Genomic DNA, 17,566 nt, shown 5'->3' on the forward strand with positions numbered 1-17,566 from the left:
ATACTGAAAGGGAATATAAGGGAAGGGAGAAGAAATGTGTGGGAAATATCAGAAAGGGAGACAGAACGTAAAGACTGTTAACTCTGGGAAACGAACTAGGGGTGGTAGAAGGGGAGGAGGGCGGGGGGTGGGAGTGAATGGGTGACGGGCACTGGGGGTTATTCTGTATGTTAGTAAATTGAACACCAATAAAAAATAAATTAAAAAAAAAAAGAGTTGAATGCTTAACTAACTGAGCCACCCAGGCGCCCCTTTCTTGTCTTTTTGATACTAGTCATTCTAACAGGTGATATTTCATTGTGATTTTGATTTGCAATTCCCTAATGATGAGTGAGTTTCTTTTTGATGTACCTGTTGGCCATTTGAATATCTTCTTTGGAAAAAATGCCTATTCAGGTTCTTTGTCAATTTTTAATTGGGTTATTTGTTTTTTTTTGCTATTGGGTTGTATACATTTCTTATATATTTTAGATATTAACCCCTTATCAGATATACGGTTTGCAAGGCATAGCCTGTTTTGAGCAAAGCCAAGAGAAGAAAATCTAAATGTGAAAAAGAGGACAGGTCATAAATCAGGATTTCTTTAAAAGCTGATTCCCCTGTTGCATTTAAAAATTAAGATCTGGGGGTGCCTGGATAGCTCAGTTGGTTGAGCTCCCAAGTCATGATTTTGGCTCAGATCATGCTCTTAGGGTCATAAGATTGAGCCTTGAGTTAGGCTCTGTACTCAGCAGGGAGTCAGCTTGCAATTCTCTCCCTCTCCCCCTCCCCCCACTCACACATGCTCTCTCTCTCTCAAATAAATAAATAAATCTGTAAAAAAAAAAATCCTAGGATCTGGTTTGTAGAAATAAACATATATCCGGTCAACTCTTCAGAAATCTGTCTGTGCCTACAGCACATACATCTATAGATACAGAATGATGGTGCGGGGGAGAAGCAGGGCCCAAGTGCAGTCATGGGGCACGGGGATGCCAAGCAGGGGGTCACTGGGGGCTAGGATGGCAGGCTGCACCCCAGCAGAACTGAGACCCTCCAGGGTGAGTTTTCTGATCCATGTGGAGGCGCCCTGAAGACTAGCCAGGGTGAAAGTAGACTTGGAACAAAGGACAGCAATGCTGTGCACATTTTCTCTGCCCTCTTGATTGCCCAAGGCCTTTGCCCCCTGTGTGGCCTCACTTCCCCATCCTGCCCAGACAAGGTCCTCCCCTGACAGCCTCTTTCTAGGACAGCCATAGCCTGTCCCCACCTCAAGGCAAAGAGCCTGTGCTTTCCCCCAAAGTGGGTGTGAAGTGAAAGATTATTCTCGGCAGATGAGAAATAATTTATTGTTACATTTAATTAACTTAAATTGCTGGTGTGCAGAGAGGAAAAAATGGAAAGGAAAATCTTCTGCCTACAGATCCGGGAGGGGGGCTCACCCGGGGGGTTCCTCCCTTCCACCCCTTCTCCCTGGGGCTCCCTTCCCCTTCTCCCTGCTATGTCACTCCTCTGCTCCCCTAATGAGTCCCCTTGGCACTGCCGAAAGCAGTGGGGGCCTGCTTCACCCACCCCTGCAAGACCTCAGCTCTGGATTTACACAGACTGCTCCCAGGACCCTGGATACACCTTCCATTGAATTCTAAGCTCCCTGAGGGCAGGGCTTGTGTTCGGCTGCCTTTGGACCCTCAGTGGGGCCTCGCGCAGAGTAGGCTTCACTATACCCGAATGAATAAATGATGGGCTGAATGAAAGAAAGAACAGGTGGATTTCTACTCTGCCTCCTTTGACCATAGAGTCCCTTTGTCATTCCCACCAGGACACCTATTCCTCATTTTCCTGCATCTCTTTTCTTCCAGCCGCCAGGCTCTCTGCTCTCTCTTGGAGGGGTTCCTAGTTCCTTAGAGGGGTGTGCTGAAGGGAAAAAGCATCTGGCGGTGGGAAATGTAGTGCTGAGATCTTATCCTGACTCTGGCAAACTCACTCTGTGGACAAGTCACTCCCTTGCCCCTTTTCCTGCCTCAGGTTCCTCATCTTTAAAATGAAGAGGGCAGTGTGTTCCGTACATGCCTTTCCAGGTCTGAAAACGCTCTGCAGAATGTACAGGAGAGTAGAAATCAGACCTCTAGGGCCAGAGAAATCCACACGGGGATCTTTGATCAGCCCCTTCCTACTTGTGTGACCTTGGGTGACTTAACTTCTCTGAGCCTCAGTCTCCCCATCTGTAAATGGGGCTAATAGGGAGGAAAGTTACACTACAAAACTCTTGAAGAGAATCAACAATATGGTACATTTAAAAGAGCATGGGCACGTGATATCATGAGCACTGGCTGTTCTTTACCTCTGAAACCAATAATACATTATATGTGAATTAATTGAATTTAAATAAACTAAGGTTAAAGTAAAAAAAAATAATAAAACTAAAAACAGCATGGGGCAGAACACAGAGTAAGCAGTTGACAGATGGCAATGAGAACTCTCATTCGATTTTGTGCAAGTGGCTTCCTTCCTGACTGGGCCTTTCTCTCCAGAAGCACTCCTGGACGGATCCCCTGCCCACCCGGGGCATGTGCACCTACTATCCAGCACCACTCCACCCCAGGGCCCAGCAGCCACCTGTGAAAGTGGGATGTGCCTCTCCCTCGGGATTTGCTGGGCACCGTGCCCCAAGTTCTGCTGACCTTCCAGCCTGGTCTGCTTGCCTTTTCTGCTTCTCACGCATTCTTTCTCTCCCCCTCTTTGTAGGGCTCCCCCTCAGATTCACTCATTAGTATCTTCCCCTAGCTCGTGCCTTCCAGCCTCCCTGCCTCCCTCCCACCCACCTTCCTCTCTCCACTGCTCTTAGCCTCTCCAGCTCTTCCTCCCTCCTCCTTCCCTCCTCCCTCCCTCCTTTCCTTCCTTCCTCTAAATTCCAGCTTTTGTTGAAGGCTTGCACAGTGCCAGACTCTGATTTTTCACATCAATTCCTGCTCAACCCAAAGAAGTTGGAGATTTTACTCTCTTCCCATTGCACAGATAACAAACTGAGGCATACACAGATAGTAGGTAACCTGTTCAGGGTCACTTACTGCTCCATAACTGGAGAGCCTGGGATGGAAGCTGTGTTCCAGGGCTGGGATGGTGGCCCAGGATGGGACAGCCTGTTTCCCTGCCCGCCCTGCTTGTCCTGCCTCCCTTCCTGCTCCCCATCCCTCAGCATGGATCCCCCAGAAGAGGAGGTACAGGTTTCCTTTGCTTCTGATCTCTAGCTCTGGGCTACAGCCTGGCTCCCCAAGAGCTGGCAGTGGGAATTGGTGGTCGGGGAGGGCAGGTAGACACGGGTCGGATACTCTTAGGGAATTCAGGAAGGATTGAGTTTGGTTCTTGGAGACAAGTGGAACCAGGCCAGGACTCTGATCCAGCCCCTTGCTCCTGGGAGCTGTGAGTGGCTCCCAGACACTGGGAAACCATTCCTGAGGGCGTGGGAGAGGCATCTGCTACTCTGGGAGATAGAGCCAAGGTGGTGGGGACATGGTGCGAAGACACCAGCTACGCAGGTGTCACTATCAGCTGGGCCCTCGGCTTAGCCGCTCCCTGACAAGTGTGAATTGAGGAGGATTTCAGTGTCAGCATAAAAGGGATGTCCTTTAAGAAGCTACATTTTAAAGGGGATGTGAAGAGGACCAGGAAGGCAGAGTGAAATCATCTGACGTGTGGAAATCAGGTTCTATTAGAAAACTGCTAAAGGTTTTGAGGCTGTTTTTTTTCTGGAGAAGCAACTGCCTTCCAGACCAGGAGGTATTGGTTTAAAGGGGCTTCTGGACCACCAAACCACACTGAGCAGGGTAATTTAGGGCAGAGATTAGGAACAACCATACTATCGTCCATAAGATAGACAATGGCCCTGTTTCTTTGTCTGCAAAATAAGTGAATTAGATGAAGTCAGAAGTTTCCAGACAGTCCTTGGCATCTGGGAGATAGAAATTTCTATTTCTCAGGCTTCATCCTTGAGATTCAGGTGCAGCAGGCCTGAGGGAAACTCAGAAGTCTAGGTTTTAATGCCCTCCAGGTGATTCTGCAGGGCCACCAGAACTGAGGGGGTAGCTGAACTAGCTCAGTGGTTCTCGACAGGGGGCAATCTTGTCTCCCATGAAACATGTCTGGAGACATTCTTGGTCACCACAACCGGAGGAGTGCCACTGGCGTTTAGTGGCTAGAGGCCAGGGCTGCTGCTCTACATCCTCAAATGCACAGGACAGCCCCCACAGCGAAAAATGACCTGGCCCCAAATGTCAGTCATGCGGACACTGGGAACGCCTGTGCTGGAGGGTTTTGTAGCTTCCTCTCAGATCTGAAGACATGCACCTGCCGGCCCATGATGGAAGCTGGCAGGGGGAATAGCAGGTGGGGAAGAAAGGGGGACCCTGGAAAGAATGGGGGAACAAAGGAGACAGGTCTGCAGGACAAAAAGAGGCCCTGATCTCCCTCTATCCAGCAAATGCCCCGTGGGACCTTGGACCAGTCACTCACTCACCTCCTGGCCTCGGGCTGAAAGCAGGGGACCCGTGGGAATGATGGCACCTGGCCAGCTGGGCAGATGGGAGGTTGTTCCCCTTACTGTGGTCCTGGTGATGCCCAGTGGGGGTGTGCAGCCAATGCTTGAAAACTAGCAGCACAGGAAAGGGCGAGTGGCAGTCTCTTCCCTAAAACCAGGGAACAAGGCTCACCCAGACGAGGCTCCAGGGCCGCATGGGCCTTGGGCCACCACCCGTGGAGGCGGGAGGCAGAGTTGGGCCCTGGAGCAATGCAGAAGTCAGGTTCCCTTATCCTGGGCAAGCCCAGGGCCAAGGGGTACAACCAACGTGGGGCTGACTTCTGTGAGCTTTGGGGTGAGCCCACCACAGAGGAAGGGCTTCCCTTGTCTCGCCACAGCTCAGCGACCACGAAGGTCAGGAGTCTTCCCCAGAAATCAGTGACAAAGTGCAGGTTGGTGAGTGAGAAGCAGGAGGGGAAGGGGCCCACACAGAATTGCCAGGGGCAAGGGCTCCGAGGAAACCAAATGTTTCCATCCTCCTGGCCATGAGCTGCTCCTGCTTCAGTCCCCCAGCCCCCCACCCCCCCATCCCACCCCCACGGCCAGAAGACAGCCGCTCTGTCCCCGGAGTCCTGACGGCAGGAGGCGCACACGTGCAGAGCATGGCCGGCAGCCCAGCTCCCCAGAAAAGTGAACCAGGGATTCCAGGTCATAAATTCCGGCCCCAAAGGAGGGTTTTAGGCGGTTCGCAAAGGGAAGTTGGGTTGGGTGCTGGGCTGAAAAGCGTGTGTCACTCGGAGTAAGCATTTGGAAACATTGATGTGACTTGTCCTCGCTCAGACATCCTCACATGTTGTCAATAGATGCATCTCATCGAACAGGGTTAGACCAATTCAGATGCTGTCCACCTCTCCAGGGCAGGCGTGTGGTACAGGCTGCACAGTCATCACATGCAATGGGGCCAGGTGCCAGCCTGCCATAGATTAGAAAAATCCATGGGGTCCTTCCCCACAGCCCGTTTGAGAAGCCCTACCTTAGCTGGAGGAAAGCAAACTGGCTTATCATGGAGGCCCCATGGAGGAGGCGCCCTGGTTGGGGCCAGTGTCCAGGGAGGCAAGAGGCTAGAGGGGCACCCCCCCTCGCCCGCCCCCATAAAAGCAGCAGGTCTCACTCAGTGCATTTTACTGGGGGCGGGCCCCTCACTACATAGCATTTCCTCCTTTATTTTCCTTCATGGTCCAGAGGAGGACCAAGCCGGGGAGGCTGTGTGACTTGCCCAGGGTTACCCAGGCAGGACGTAGCAGAGCTCACTCCAGCCACAGGCCCCCTGCCCCCTTGGCTTTAGCGACAGTGCTCCTTCCTCGGGGGTGCTCGGCTTCTCAGGGGCGCACATGTGCCCTGCCATGGCACCTGCGCCCTGCATGTCACAACCTGGCAGCAGCATTAATGGCAGGGCTATGGGGACCCAGCAAACTGGAGAGAGAGAGAGAGAGAGAGAGAGACACACCAGAGGTTGCCCCAACCCTTAACATAAGGACCTGGGGGGTTGGGATGTGAACTGAAAGACAGGATCCCCAGGCCCACTCCCATCCTCTGGTGTCCTCTGCCCCCTTCTGTCTTGCCTGGTTATTCCTGCCTTGTTACCAGCAGAACCGGGCCAGCGCTGCAGAGGGAACCCCAGGCACCACCATGCCTCCTCCTCGGCCCCTGCTTGGGGACCAGCGCCCTGCTGTCTGAAGACCCCAGGTTCTGAAAGGGTTCTTGCCCCTTTGTCCTCAGCCCAGCTCCAAATCTCCCTCCAGCAACGTTTCCCACCAACCCTGCCCAGAACCCCTCAAGAAGCCAAATGCTGCCCTGGCTTTCACACGTAGACAAACGTCCCCAGTGCTGCGGGGATGGGGGTGGAACACAGGGCAGGACTGGAATTGCTCGATGTTCCTAAGTGGCGCCGACAGCGTGGCACTCGATGCGCCATTGAGTCATAAATCCACACGCAGAGGCAGAGGAACTATCTGTCTAGCTTGTCATTTCTGTGTCTCCTGTCGCCATAGCACCTCCACGCGCACAGACAAACGTGCAGCAGGGAGCAGGAACCAGGAGGTGCCCTCCCCCAAGTTCCGCATCTGTGGTGTGCTGTGCCGGCGTGGGGCACTGGCCTAGGTGCCGGGGACCTTTGATTTTGTTTTTAAGGGACTCCTCCTGGAGCTAGCAGAGCTCAGAATCTATGGGAGGAACAAGGGCTCAGGGGATATGAGTGACTAGGGGTCTGTCTGGGGTCTGGTTAGCAATCGTTTTGAGCCTTCTGTGGGGGGCAGGGGTCACACCAAAGAACCACAGGGTCTCCTGTTGTTTGAGAGCCCACCATGAGCTAGAGGCTCACACCAGGGGGAGGAGACACAGCAAGCACAGAAACAACCAGTGAGGGACACACTTGGATTGGAGGGCTTCCTGGAAGAGGTGGTAGGGATAGTTCAGGAAGACTTTGGGGGACATAGCAGACAGGACTGGTGCAGAGACTGGAGGGCAGCCCCACAAGGAGCAACAGCATGGCCAAAGGCAGGGTAGCCATTAGAAATGAGTCTTCTGGGGGTGAGGAGTGGGTAGAAAGGAGGACAGTGTGACTGGGTGGAGGGCCAGAGGATGGATGGATGCCCGGAGTGTCTGATTCTTTCACCTCTAGAATGGGGCAGGAGGACTTAGTAGGGCCGTGTCTGTGGGGCCAGGCACAGAGGCAGCTCAGTACACAGCACATCTGGCCAAGAGAAACTGGGTGAAGAGAAAGGCAGGAGGAGGGGGGAAGGGCAGGGGCTCAGACCAAGTCCAAGGACACAGGCCTCCCTCCGAGGGCCAGCCTCTCAGCCTCCGAGCCAGGCATGTGTGGCCCAGGGAGTGACCATGGAGACTGTCCACCTGTTGTGAGCCCGCAGCCCAGCCCCCGGGTGCCCAGCTGCCCCTCTGGGAGTCTCCTCTAGCCCTGGCCTCAAGCTGGTGGCTGCCACACACCAGCCTTGCTGGCTTAACTGTACTTGGAGAAGACAGGATGGGGCAGTGACCATCTGAGGGGGTAGCAGGTGGGGGCATGCTATTGCAAATGCTGCAACAGTGGCTCACTCCCTGGAATTCTGGGGTGTGTGCATGAAAGAGACAGACCGACATACAGACCACACACTGGGGGGCAGGTTAGAACCACAAAGGCAGCAGGTTCGGTTCCTTCTGAACTTAGGGAGGGGACCTCAGCCCTGGGGGCAGCGGGAGGCTGGTGAGGGTAAGGGGAGAGCTCCTTTCTACGCACAAGCATCAGCGGCCTCCGCAGTGAGCCTCAGAGCATCTCTGCTCTCCTGGGTTCTCCGGTCAGCTGACCAAGGCACCAAGCAGAAGGCTGGGGACAGAGGGTGATGATTCTTATAAGAAATGAAGAGGGATGGGGCACCTGGGTGGCACAGTCGGTTAAGCGTCTGCCTTTGGCTCAGGTCACCATCCCAGGGTTCTGGGATGGAGCCTCATGTCAGGCTCCCAGCTCACCAGGGAGCCTGCTTCTCCTTCTCCCCCGCTTGTGCTGGTGTGCTCTCCGTGCTCTCTCCCAATCTCTCTCTCAAATAAATAAATAAATAAAATCTGAAAGAAAGAAAGAAAGAAAGAAAGAAAGAAAGAAAGAAAGAAAGAAATGAAGAGGGAAAATGCTATCTCTGGCCTCAGAAGCAGGGGCACACATTCCCTGGGCTGGTAGGGAGTACAAAAGCACAAAGCAAGAATGACCCAAAATGACCCGCAGTTCTTTTTTCTTGCTTCCACCTCTTTCTCTCTTTTCTTTTCTTTCTCCCTTCTTCCCTTCCTTCTTCTCATCCTCTAGACCTTTCTGTCCTGATCTCTCTCTCTCATGCCGACTTTAGCCAGTGGTACCCACTTCTGCGTCACCTTTAGGTTCTGTCTCTGTCTGCCTCTCGCTGTCTTCTGCAGGCCCCCATCTTATATAATAAAACTGTTCACCCTGAACAGCCCCATGGCCTGCAGGGCCTTTGCTTCTGTTAGTGCGATGGGGGAGGGGGACCAGGAGAGGGGGCCTGGACCACTGAGAATGGTGTCTTAGGCAACTCAGGGCTTTCCCTCCACCCTCCCCCAGGGTAGCCACACCCCTCCTGGACCCAGTCTCCTCCCCCAGCCTGCAGAGTTCAGCCCTGCATCCCTCTCCCCCCCTGCTCTGTCTGGTCCCCATGCTGTCAGGGCTGGCACCTCTGGAAATGACCAGACCCTTCCCACACTCTACTGGAGGGAGGCTGGGGAAACACGGATCAAAGGAGAGAAGGTCCCTGCCGTAAATGAAATGTTGCAGCCGTCTCTTGCCCTGGCCCATCACCCAGGCTCTTGGGCTCCAGGTACCTGCCAGGCACGCTGAGCAGTACATTGTCCCAGAGGCCCTGCCTCCCAGGTCCTGAAGGCTCAACTAAGTCTCCCACTGTGCCTCAGGATAGCCCCACTACCTCTTAAAACTCCAAATTGTAGTCTGACAGCCTAGAACAAGGCTAGGAAAGCAGCTGGACCAGTCTGGCCAGTTTCTGTCCTGGACTCTGACCTAGGTGCCCTGGCTCCCAGTCAGGTTGGCTAGAGGTTGGAAACAGATTGACCCTAAGAACCCCTCCTCAAAGCACCTCACTGGGGCTGCTCCCTGAGGGCCCAGGGGGGCCAGAGTGGGATCATGAAACTGCCTGTGTTTATAGGGCAGGCAGGGTACTCACAAATATCTTCATCTGTCCCTGAAACAGTTTCATGGCTGCTGCGTGGACGGTTGGCCAAAGAACACGTCTGGCGAGAGCATCTGAGTTGGCAGTTCTGTGTACACAGGACCCATCTCCCAGAAATGCATCTCAACGTGGCCATTTCACAGAAAAGGAGGTTTATGTCTGTGCTCCCCAAGGCTTCCCCCACTACACTGCCTCACCTTCTTCATTTGCTGAAGCAGATACCATTGAGTCTGGAAAGGAATGGTTAATAATCTGATGCTTAATAGACTCCAGCTAGTTGCTTTAGAAATAATTGCATCAGTGAGTTAATCATTTTGTAGTACCCTCCCTACACGTCTCTACTTTTATTATCAAATGTTTTTACGTGTCAGATGTTCAGAGGGATAATCACAGGCCCCTTTGTCCTTTGACCTTTGTGTTCAGCTGACAGCCGGTGACTCCATCCCTTCTCCTCAGGGACTGTGAGAAGGACTCTGGGACAGGAGGAGATTCTCCATTGCCAAGCACTCCCTTCTCCACCTCCCATTCCCTCATCTCTCCTTTGATGGTCTTCTTTGGATTGATAAAATTTGGTAAGATTTATTACGTGACTACTCGAGCTAATTATTTATTAAGCCAGACACTGTGCAATTGTGCTTAATTTCACACCTGACATCTCGTGAAATCATTAGGATTAATCTCATAAAGTGGGTACTATTTTCTCCCTTTTTGCAGATGAAGAAACTGAGGTTCAGAGTGATAACCTAACTTGCCTGGAGCCCACATCTGCTTCACCTGATGTTCCCACCCATGCAAGAAGATGCTGACCGCCACATTGGGCAGAAGTGAGGGCTGGCTGGCCAAGAGCAAGTCTGAAGACAAGCGCTGAGAAAGGACTCGGTGATGTTAGTTCCAAGGGACTCTGAGAATCTAAGTAAACAGGAGTCATTTGTAATTAAGAAATTCATTCTTTGAATGTAAAACTACAGCTAAAAATGAGACTTGGCCTTAGCTCCAAAATGGGTTCACTCATCCTTTCGTTGATTCCATGGTTGATTAGAAGAGAGTCAGAGCTGGGATTGATCACCCCACCTCTCTCTGCACCGAGAAGGAAACATGAAAGACCCCAGGTCACCCAGCTACCAACTAGCTGTCCTCCAGACACAGCAAAGGCGATAGAGCCAAGGCTCTACCCTCCATGGATCCTCTAAATCACTGGGGTGCTGCGTTGGCTGTTTGTTGCTTGCTCTCTGCCTGCCTGCCTTTCTCCTTTCCATTTTTAAATAGTGGGCTTAAGGGGCAGTTCCAGTTTTCTGCATCAGGCATGGCTTTTCTTTGTTTCTTTTCTTCTTCCTTTTTTTTTTTTAAAAAAAATTTATTTATTTATTTATTCATGAGAGAGAGAGAGAGAGAGGCAGAAACACAGGAAGAGGGAGAAGCAGGCTCCATGCCGGGAGCCCGATGCGGGGACTCCATCCCGGGACTCCAGGATAGCACTCTGGGCCAAAGGCAGGCACCAAACTGCTGAGCCATCCAGGGATTCCCCCCCCACACCTTTTTTTTAAGAGGGGGGGGTAGGGAGGGACAGAGGAAGAGGGAGAGAGAGAGAATCTCAAGAAGGCTCCTATGCCCAGCACGGAGTCCGCAGGGCTTGATCTCAAGACCCTGAGACCAGGGCCTGAGCTAAAATCAAGAGTCCGACGCCTAACCGACTGAGCCACCCAGGTGCCCTGAGGTGGCTCTTCTGCTATGGTGGTTTTGACATGACATCTGCATCTCGTGGGAGCCAGCAACAGATCCACTCTGATCATACAATAGTAAACTGGAAGGAGCAACAATAATGCCATCCATCCAATCAACAAACATTTGTGAAATGGCTACTACGTGCAGTGGATTATCAGGTTTGGTGCTGTGAAAAGTGAAAGATGCAAAATGCTATATATTGAGCATCCAAAGGCCCTTCCTAGTTGCTTTCCTGCATTATCCCATTTCGTCTGAAGAGCAGTCACCTTGCAACTTTTTCTGAAAACAAACTGTGCCAAGTGCTATTTCAGGTACTTTCTGCATATGAACCCTCTCATCCTTACCTCAGCCTTGCGGGTAGGTATTGCCTCCATTTCATAGCTGGAGATGCTCAAGCTCACACAGAGTACTGAGTCCAAGTACCAAGGTCCCACAGCTGGGGAGGAACAGAGCTGGGAAGTGAATCTACTGCACCTCACTCTTCCTGTGTAAGGTCATGGCTCTAAGCAGTGTTTGGAAACAGATCTTGCACAGAGAAGTGAAAGGTACCAGGTAATCTAATTCAATACCCCTGTTGACAGAGAAACTGTGGCAGGGAAGGTGACCTGCCTTAAGTCACACAGCTGATTGGAGGCACAGTTAAAACCGAAGTCAGGTTTGCCAAATCCCTTTGGGGGTCCTTCCACCCCCAAAACTGCTGAAATAATCGGCCCTGTGCCTAACACCTTCCTTCCAGGCCACACCATGGCTGGGGCCGGGGCCCATGGCCTTGGCACACATTGTGGGCACGGCATGTGTCATGGGCGCCTGAAGTGCTGCCGGGGGCACCGTGGACCCCCCCAAACTCCTTCTTCTGTGCAGCTGAACCCCGCTAGCTGATGATGCTCTCTGAGGAGCAAATGTCAGAGAGGGTGAGAAATGGATTTTCCACTTGAGCTGATCCTCACTGGCTCTGGGTCAGTGTCCTGCTTTTCCATGGGTCTGTACCCTCCTTGAAAACTGGACTGACCTCCCCCTGGAGACTTATATAGAATCCGAAGGGCCCCGGCTGGCTTTCAGCTCCGCTCTCCTACTTTGTACCTGGTCTGTGGCAGCCCACGGCCCCACCCTGGGCTCACTCTTTTGCCCTCCTGCCAATGCTCCCCTCAAAAAGTGGCTCCATGTTATCTGTCAAAAAAGAACTTGAAATAGTCCAAATGCGCGCCAGTATAGGATCCAAAGTGTATCCACTCACAGGCAACATGCAGGTGTTGACAAGCTCCCTCTGGAGGCTCAGGAATCACATGGGACAGACGTGGGCCGTGACACAGTAAGACGATGTGCCCAATGGTAACGAGAGTGCCCAAACCTGCACTTGAGAAAGGGCCTACAGGGATTATCTCAAAAATGATCGCACAGCTGTGTTAGGAGGGTAAGGAGGTAATAATTGCTCCCTCTGATTTCTAGACTTTGTGTGACACTGCTAGATAGCTCTTATGATAAGAACAATAATAGCAATAATAAAACCAGCGCCGCCTTCAGAACTCAATCTCCTTTCTATCCCTCTAGGCTTTGCCTTCTCCACCCTCACACCTGGAGCCCAACCTGGAGCCCACCATTGGGAGCCACACTCAGGTCTCCCTACGAGGAGCTGCAGCTGGTGGGTAGCTGACCCAGAGGTGCTCAATTTCCCTCTCTCCTGGAGGCGGAGACAGTCTCACCGTCTCTTCCTCTGCATCCACTTTCCCCCCAGCCCCCTGTAACTAGGGCAGTGCAAGCCTCACAATAAGGGCCCCAGAGTGAGTCCTTTCCCAACGCTGGGTGACCTGCTGAGGACCAAGCTGGATGTTGGATTAACTCCTCTAGATTCAAACTAACAGAACTACCTGAGCTCTCATCTGGCAGAGGTCTAGGGTGAGATTTAAGTGGTTTAGAATATTCGCTGATTGAAGCTAACAAAACAAACCCTTGGAACAACAGTGCCTGGGTTTGAATTCTGGTCCCACTACTCACTAGGCTGTGTGACCTTGAATAAGTTACTTAGCTTCTCTGTACCTCAGTAATAATCCCTACATCCTAGGGCTGTTATGAAGACTACGTGACTTAATATTTGCAAAGCAGGTAGAACAACACCCAGCAACTCATACATGCTAATAAATAGAAGAAAAAAGTAATTATTTAATTGAAACCAGCATTAGCTGCCCATTCATTCACTGCCTCTTACTCATTCGGTATTTACTGAACACCTACTGAGTTCATTAGGCCAGACATAAAGGACACACACCTCACCATCTAGTAGGAGAAACACACACGAAATAACAACAGGAAAAAAAAAAGTCTTTTTCTTTTCTTTTAGAAAAACGTGACAATTCTAAGCAGAGAATGGCACAGGATTCTAAGAAAGAACGGAGAAAGAACATTTACCTATTACCATGTAATCTTAAAAAAAACAAAACAAAACAAAAAACCCAAACCTATAGTTCAATTCTTTGAATCCATTTAAAAGATCCAATTCAGTCTGATTAGTGAATTCAGAGCAAGGTTGGGTACACACTAGCCTTCCGGAAAATATTCCCCATTTAATGCCATCTATTCAATCTCCCTCGATGTTTTTCTTCCTCCCTCCCTCCCCGGTCCCCTGATTACCCAGAAAATAAGTCTCTGGGTTCACCCCTGGTCCTCAGTTAACGGGTGGGGGAGGGGATACGGGTTCAATCAGACCAACCCTCAGCCGTTTTGTTTTTAAAAACCTCTGATAAATATTTGGGAGGGGAGGGAGGGAGAGAGGCTGGAGACAGCCTCAGTAACTGGTAACGTCTCCACTGCCCAACTGGCAGCTGTTACATTTTAAAATTTTGGTGGTTTCACTCAAACCACTGTGAGCTGGTATATCGTACAGTTGGTTTAATAACTGATGGAAAAATGAAATTCAGTCAATCCGCACCCCTCCCCCAAATCCATTCGATTCTTTTCAGTGTAATCGCTTTTGAACGCCCTGAGCCGGGTCAAGCTGGTGTGGTCGGTGTTTGCAGCCCAGGTCGTCCGCAGCGACCCTGCAGTCCGGGGCGCCGGGCAGCGGTGCCGGGCCCACCGACCTCTCCCTCCGGTGCGGCTCCCGCGCCTGCACCCGGCGAGCCCAACCGCTTAGGGACGCGCTCGGCGCTGGGAGTGGCGGCTGCAGCCGCCCGCGGGCCGGACCGACGACACCCCCGGCCCTGCCCCCTGCCCCCTGCCCCGGCGGACGCAGCCCGCGGGCACTCCCGGTCGCCCCCGAACTTCGGCCGGCAAACACTGCGTGTGCGGTCCGGTGACTTTTCCTGAACTCGGGGCGCCGGGGTCGCGTCGCCGGCCCGGGCACAGGAGAGGCGGGCGCGGCGCGGGGACCCGCGAGGGCAGGGCTCGGGCAGGGCTCGGGCAGGGCTCGGGCAGGGCTCGGGCAGCGAGCGCGGGGCGCCAGCCCGCCGGCCGCAGCGCAGGAACCGCGGCCGCCGCCGGTGCTCCGTCTCCTGCCCGGGGAACGCGATGTGGACCGAAGGCTGGGAGACACGGGGGACATTCATCTCCCCGACTCGCAGCTCTCGGAGCAGGGGAAGGGGCAGGAAGGAGCTCCCCAGAATGGAGCGGGGGCGGGCGCAGTGGGGGAGCCTCCGAGAGGGTGCTGGGGCCGCTGGGGAGCCAGCCCCTCTCCAGATCCTCCAGCACCGCGGTCGGGGTCTGCACCGCGGACAGGGGGCGGTGGATCCAAGTTTTCGCTCCCGCAGCCGAAAGCGATGCTCCGCACGGAGCCAGTGGCCCGGGTGGGCGGACCCCTTCCTCCGTCAACATCCCAGCAGCTTCGCCACAATGATGCCTTTTTTTCTCCGGAGTCCTCCCCGCCCCCGCCACGCCGGCTCCAGAGGTCCGGGGACGGGGACCCGTGCCCAGCCCTGCCGGTGACCCCATCACTCCCGCAGCCGGGATGGGGGCGCCCGCGCTCGAGCGAGGACCGGCTCGCTCTTACCTTGACGAGCCGGAGCTGCGGGCGCCGTCCCATCGTCGGGCTCGCTCGGTCACCGTCCCGGGCGCCGGGGTCCCTCGGACATCCCAGGGGGGCCGGCCAGCCGCGGCGGGCTGGGGCGGGCTGGGGCGGGCTGGGGCGGGCTGGGCCGCCGGGCTCCCGCGTCGCTGCCCGGCGCCGAGGTGCCCGGCCCGGCCCCGCGGCTCCCGCGCTGCCGACCCCGGGCAGGTCCCGCCGCCGTCTCCTGACTCAGCCCGGCCGGCAGCCGCCTGGCGTCCCCGCCGCCTCCCCCTCGGTCCGCGCAGCTCCCCGCCTCGACTCCCCGCCCCCTCGCCTGGCGTCCCCTCCCCGCTCCAGCCTCCTGTCCCCTCCCCTCCGGTCCCTCCTCCGCGCCGCGCCCCTCGGCTCGCTCCCCCTCGCCTCCTCCGCCCCCACCCCTCCCCCGCGGGCTCCCCGCGCCCCCGCGGTGCTGACCCCCTTTCCCTGCGCGCGGGGTTGCGGCAGGCGGCGGGACGCACAGGCAGCGGTGGCGGCCGCCGCAGCCCGGGATGGGGGGGCGGGGGCGGGGGACCCAGCAGCCTCCCGCCTCCTGCCTCCCGCCTCGCGCGTGGCCTGAGGTCGGGGCTTGGCAAGTCCAGGGAGCCTGGGGGGCACCGGGGGGGCTCAGGTGAGTCCGTGAGAGCGAGAGGATTGGAGACTGTAGAACAGGGCAGACCGAGCAGAGGCGCCGCGGAAACCCGGTGAGCTGGGAACTGCGTTTGGGCAGCTCCCCCCCCCCCCCCCCCAGCGGCCGGGAGAAGGTCCCCGCCGCCCCCACTCCAGCGGGGCCGGGAGCTGCATCTGACCCTCAGAGTCGTTGGCACCCACACACCAGGTGCCCGCAGAGACGCGAACCTCTGCGGGACGAATCCTTCTCATTTAGCCGTTCGCTCATTTTCACTCATTCGTTCATTCATTCATTCATTCATTCATTCCACAAACTAGGCGCCAGCCCAGTTTGGTCCAGGCAAGGGGCTGACGCTCGGAACCCTAAGGGGAAGGGGAGACGGCAGTGCCCTGCAGGACCCGCTGGCATCCGATCACGGTGGCGGGGACAGCAGCTAGGCATCCCGCGAGCCGGGCGTGGAGGAGGCCGCAGCGCCCCCTGCCGGCCGAACCCTCGGGGGAGGGGTCAGCCGCCCCGCGGGGGCCCGCGGTCTTCACCTGCGCGGCTCCCCAGCTCCCCACTTCCACGCCCAGCTCCGGAAGCAGCTCCCACCTCCTCCAGCCCCTTAAGTTTTTCTTCTCCAGCCCTTCCATTTGGACAGAATTTTTGACTTCTCTTACCCCTTCCTTCCTCCACGGGGGAGCTGAAGAGAGAGGTGGAGCCACCAGGCAAAGCCTCAGCCTGCAGCGCCAACAAAGCCCCTTCAGAGCAAGCCCGAGGACTCCCTGGCAGAGGATGGAGGATGGTGGCAGACTGGTGGCGAATCGGCTTTGAAGTCAAACTCTGAACCTAACTGCCCTGGACTCCATGCGCTGCTGCCCCCACACATCTGCCCTCCTCCTTTCCACTCACCTCTCATCACATTAGGCAAGAACAGCGTGTTCATGGGTCCAGCTGATTCTTCACTCAGAAAGGGAGCTACTGTAAAAGGTGGTGTGATTCAACGGGCAGTTTCCTTGCGGGGAAACTGAGGTTCAGACTGGTGATGCCCAAAGTCCCATAACTGGTGAGCCTTGTACTCAGGTTCCTGATTCCCAGCTCAAAGTGCCTGGAGGACTGGGCCCTGAAAAGGTTTGGGCCTTCAGTGGGGAGGGTCATTGCCCTGGAAGCCAGCTGGTCACACTGGCTTAGCCTCACAGGGTGGCACTTTCTAGATGAAGCACACAGTCCTGAGTCTTGCAGATCCCCCCCATTAGGTTAGGGCTGCAGAGCTGGTCATGTTGAAACCAGGACACTCATGCCAAGCCCAAAAGAGATGGATGCACCAGCCAGACTGCCGATGTTATCATTCTCAACAAAAATTAAATGCGAAGTGGTCTAGCCTAGTGCTGGTTCTGGAGTCAGGGAGCCTGAACTTGAGTCTTGGCTCTTCCACTTTACAAGCTGTATAAACCTGAAAAACTATTTAACAGTGCCTCGGTTTTCTCATCTATGGAATAGGGATAGGAATGCTTACCTCACAGAGTTGTAGGTTGGTTTGGGTGAGTTAATATTTGTAAATGGCTTGGAATGGTTTGGGGCACATAGCATGGACTTAGGGAAGGTTAGCTTCAGTCACTATTACCATCATCATCATTATCATCATCACTGAATGGACCTGATGCTCAAATGTATGGGCCTCATGGTCCCTCCTTTCTAGGCAATTCTTTATGGGAGCAGAATTCTTGATTAGAAGGCCACAGCGGCAGTGAATTGTGGAATCAGAGGAGAGGAAGCCTGTGGGCCCTCAGGGAGGTTTGCCCAGGCCCTGTTAAGGCCTGGCTCTTCAGCCCTGCCCAACTTTACAGCTGAGTCTCCAGCGACGAGACAGCTCCAGATTTCCAGATTCTGTGTTTCTGAATGTTTAATAAACACCAGCAAATTTTTCCTTTCTGAGTCCCACTGTCCTCCCCTTGACCTGATCTTTAAATATGCTAATGCCATCGATTAAG

At 54.4% G+C, this 17,566-nt stretch overlaps 1 protein-coding gene across 4 annotated transcripts in view; it reads right to left on the minus strand.

Annotated features, from left to right (window-relative positions):
• The window catches only part of CRHR1 (corticotropin releasing hormone receptor 1), a 49,336-nt gene extending 34,170 nt beyond the window's left edge, over window positions 1-15,166 (minus strand). For 3 of the 4 annotated variants that reach the window (XM_077854023.1, XM_077854022.1, XM_077854025.1), the window contains exon 1: window positions 14,933-15,166. In XM_077854023.1, coding sequence (XP_077710149.1) covers window positions 14,933-14,965 — 33 coding nt within the window. In that variant the 5' untranslated portion in view covers window positions 14,966-15,166. The remainder of the gene's footprint in view (window positions 1-14,932) is intronic. The other variant, XM_077854024.1, reaches the window with a different exon arrangement.
• Window positions 15,167-17,566: the final 2,400 nt, after the last annotated feature.

The sequence above is a fragment of the Canis aureus genome, chromosome 16, assembly GCF_053574225.1.
Source record: "Canis aureus isolate CA01 chromosome 16, VMU_Caureus_v.1.0, whole genome shotgun sequence".
NCBI classification, from domain to species: domain Eukaryota; kingdom Metazoa; phylum Chordata; class Mammalia; order Carnivora; family Canidae; genus Canis; species Canis aureus.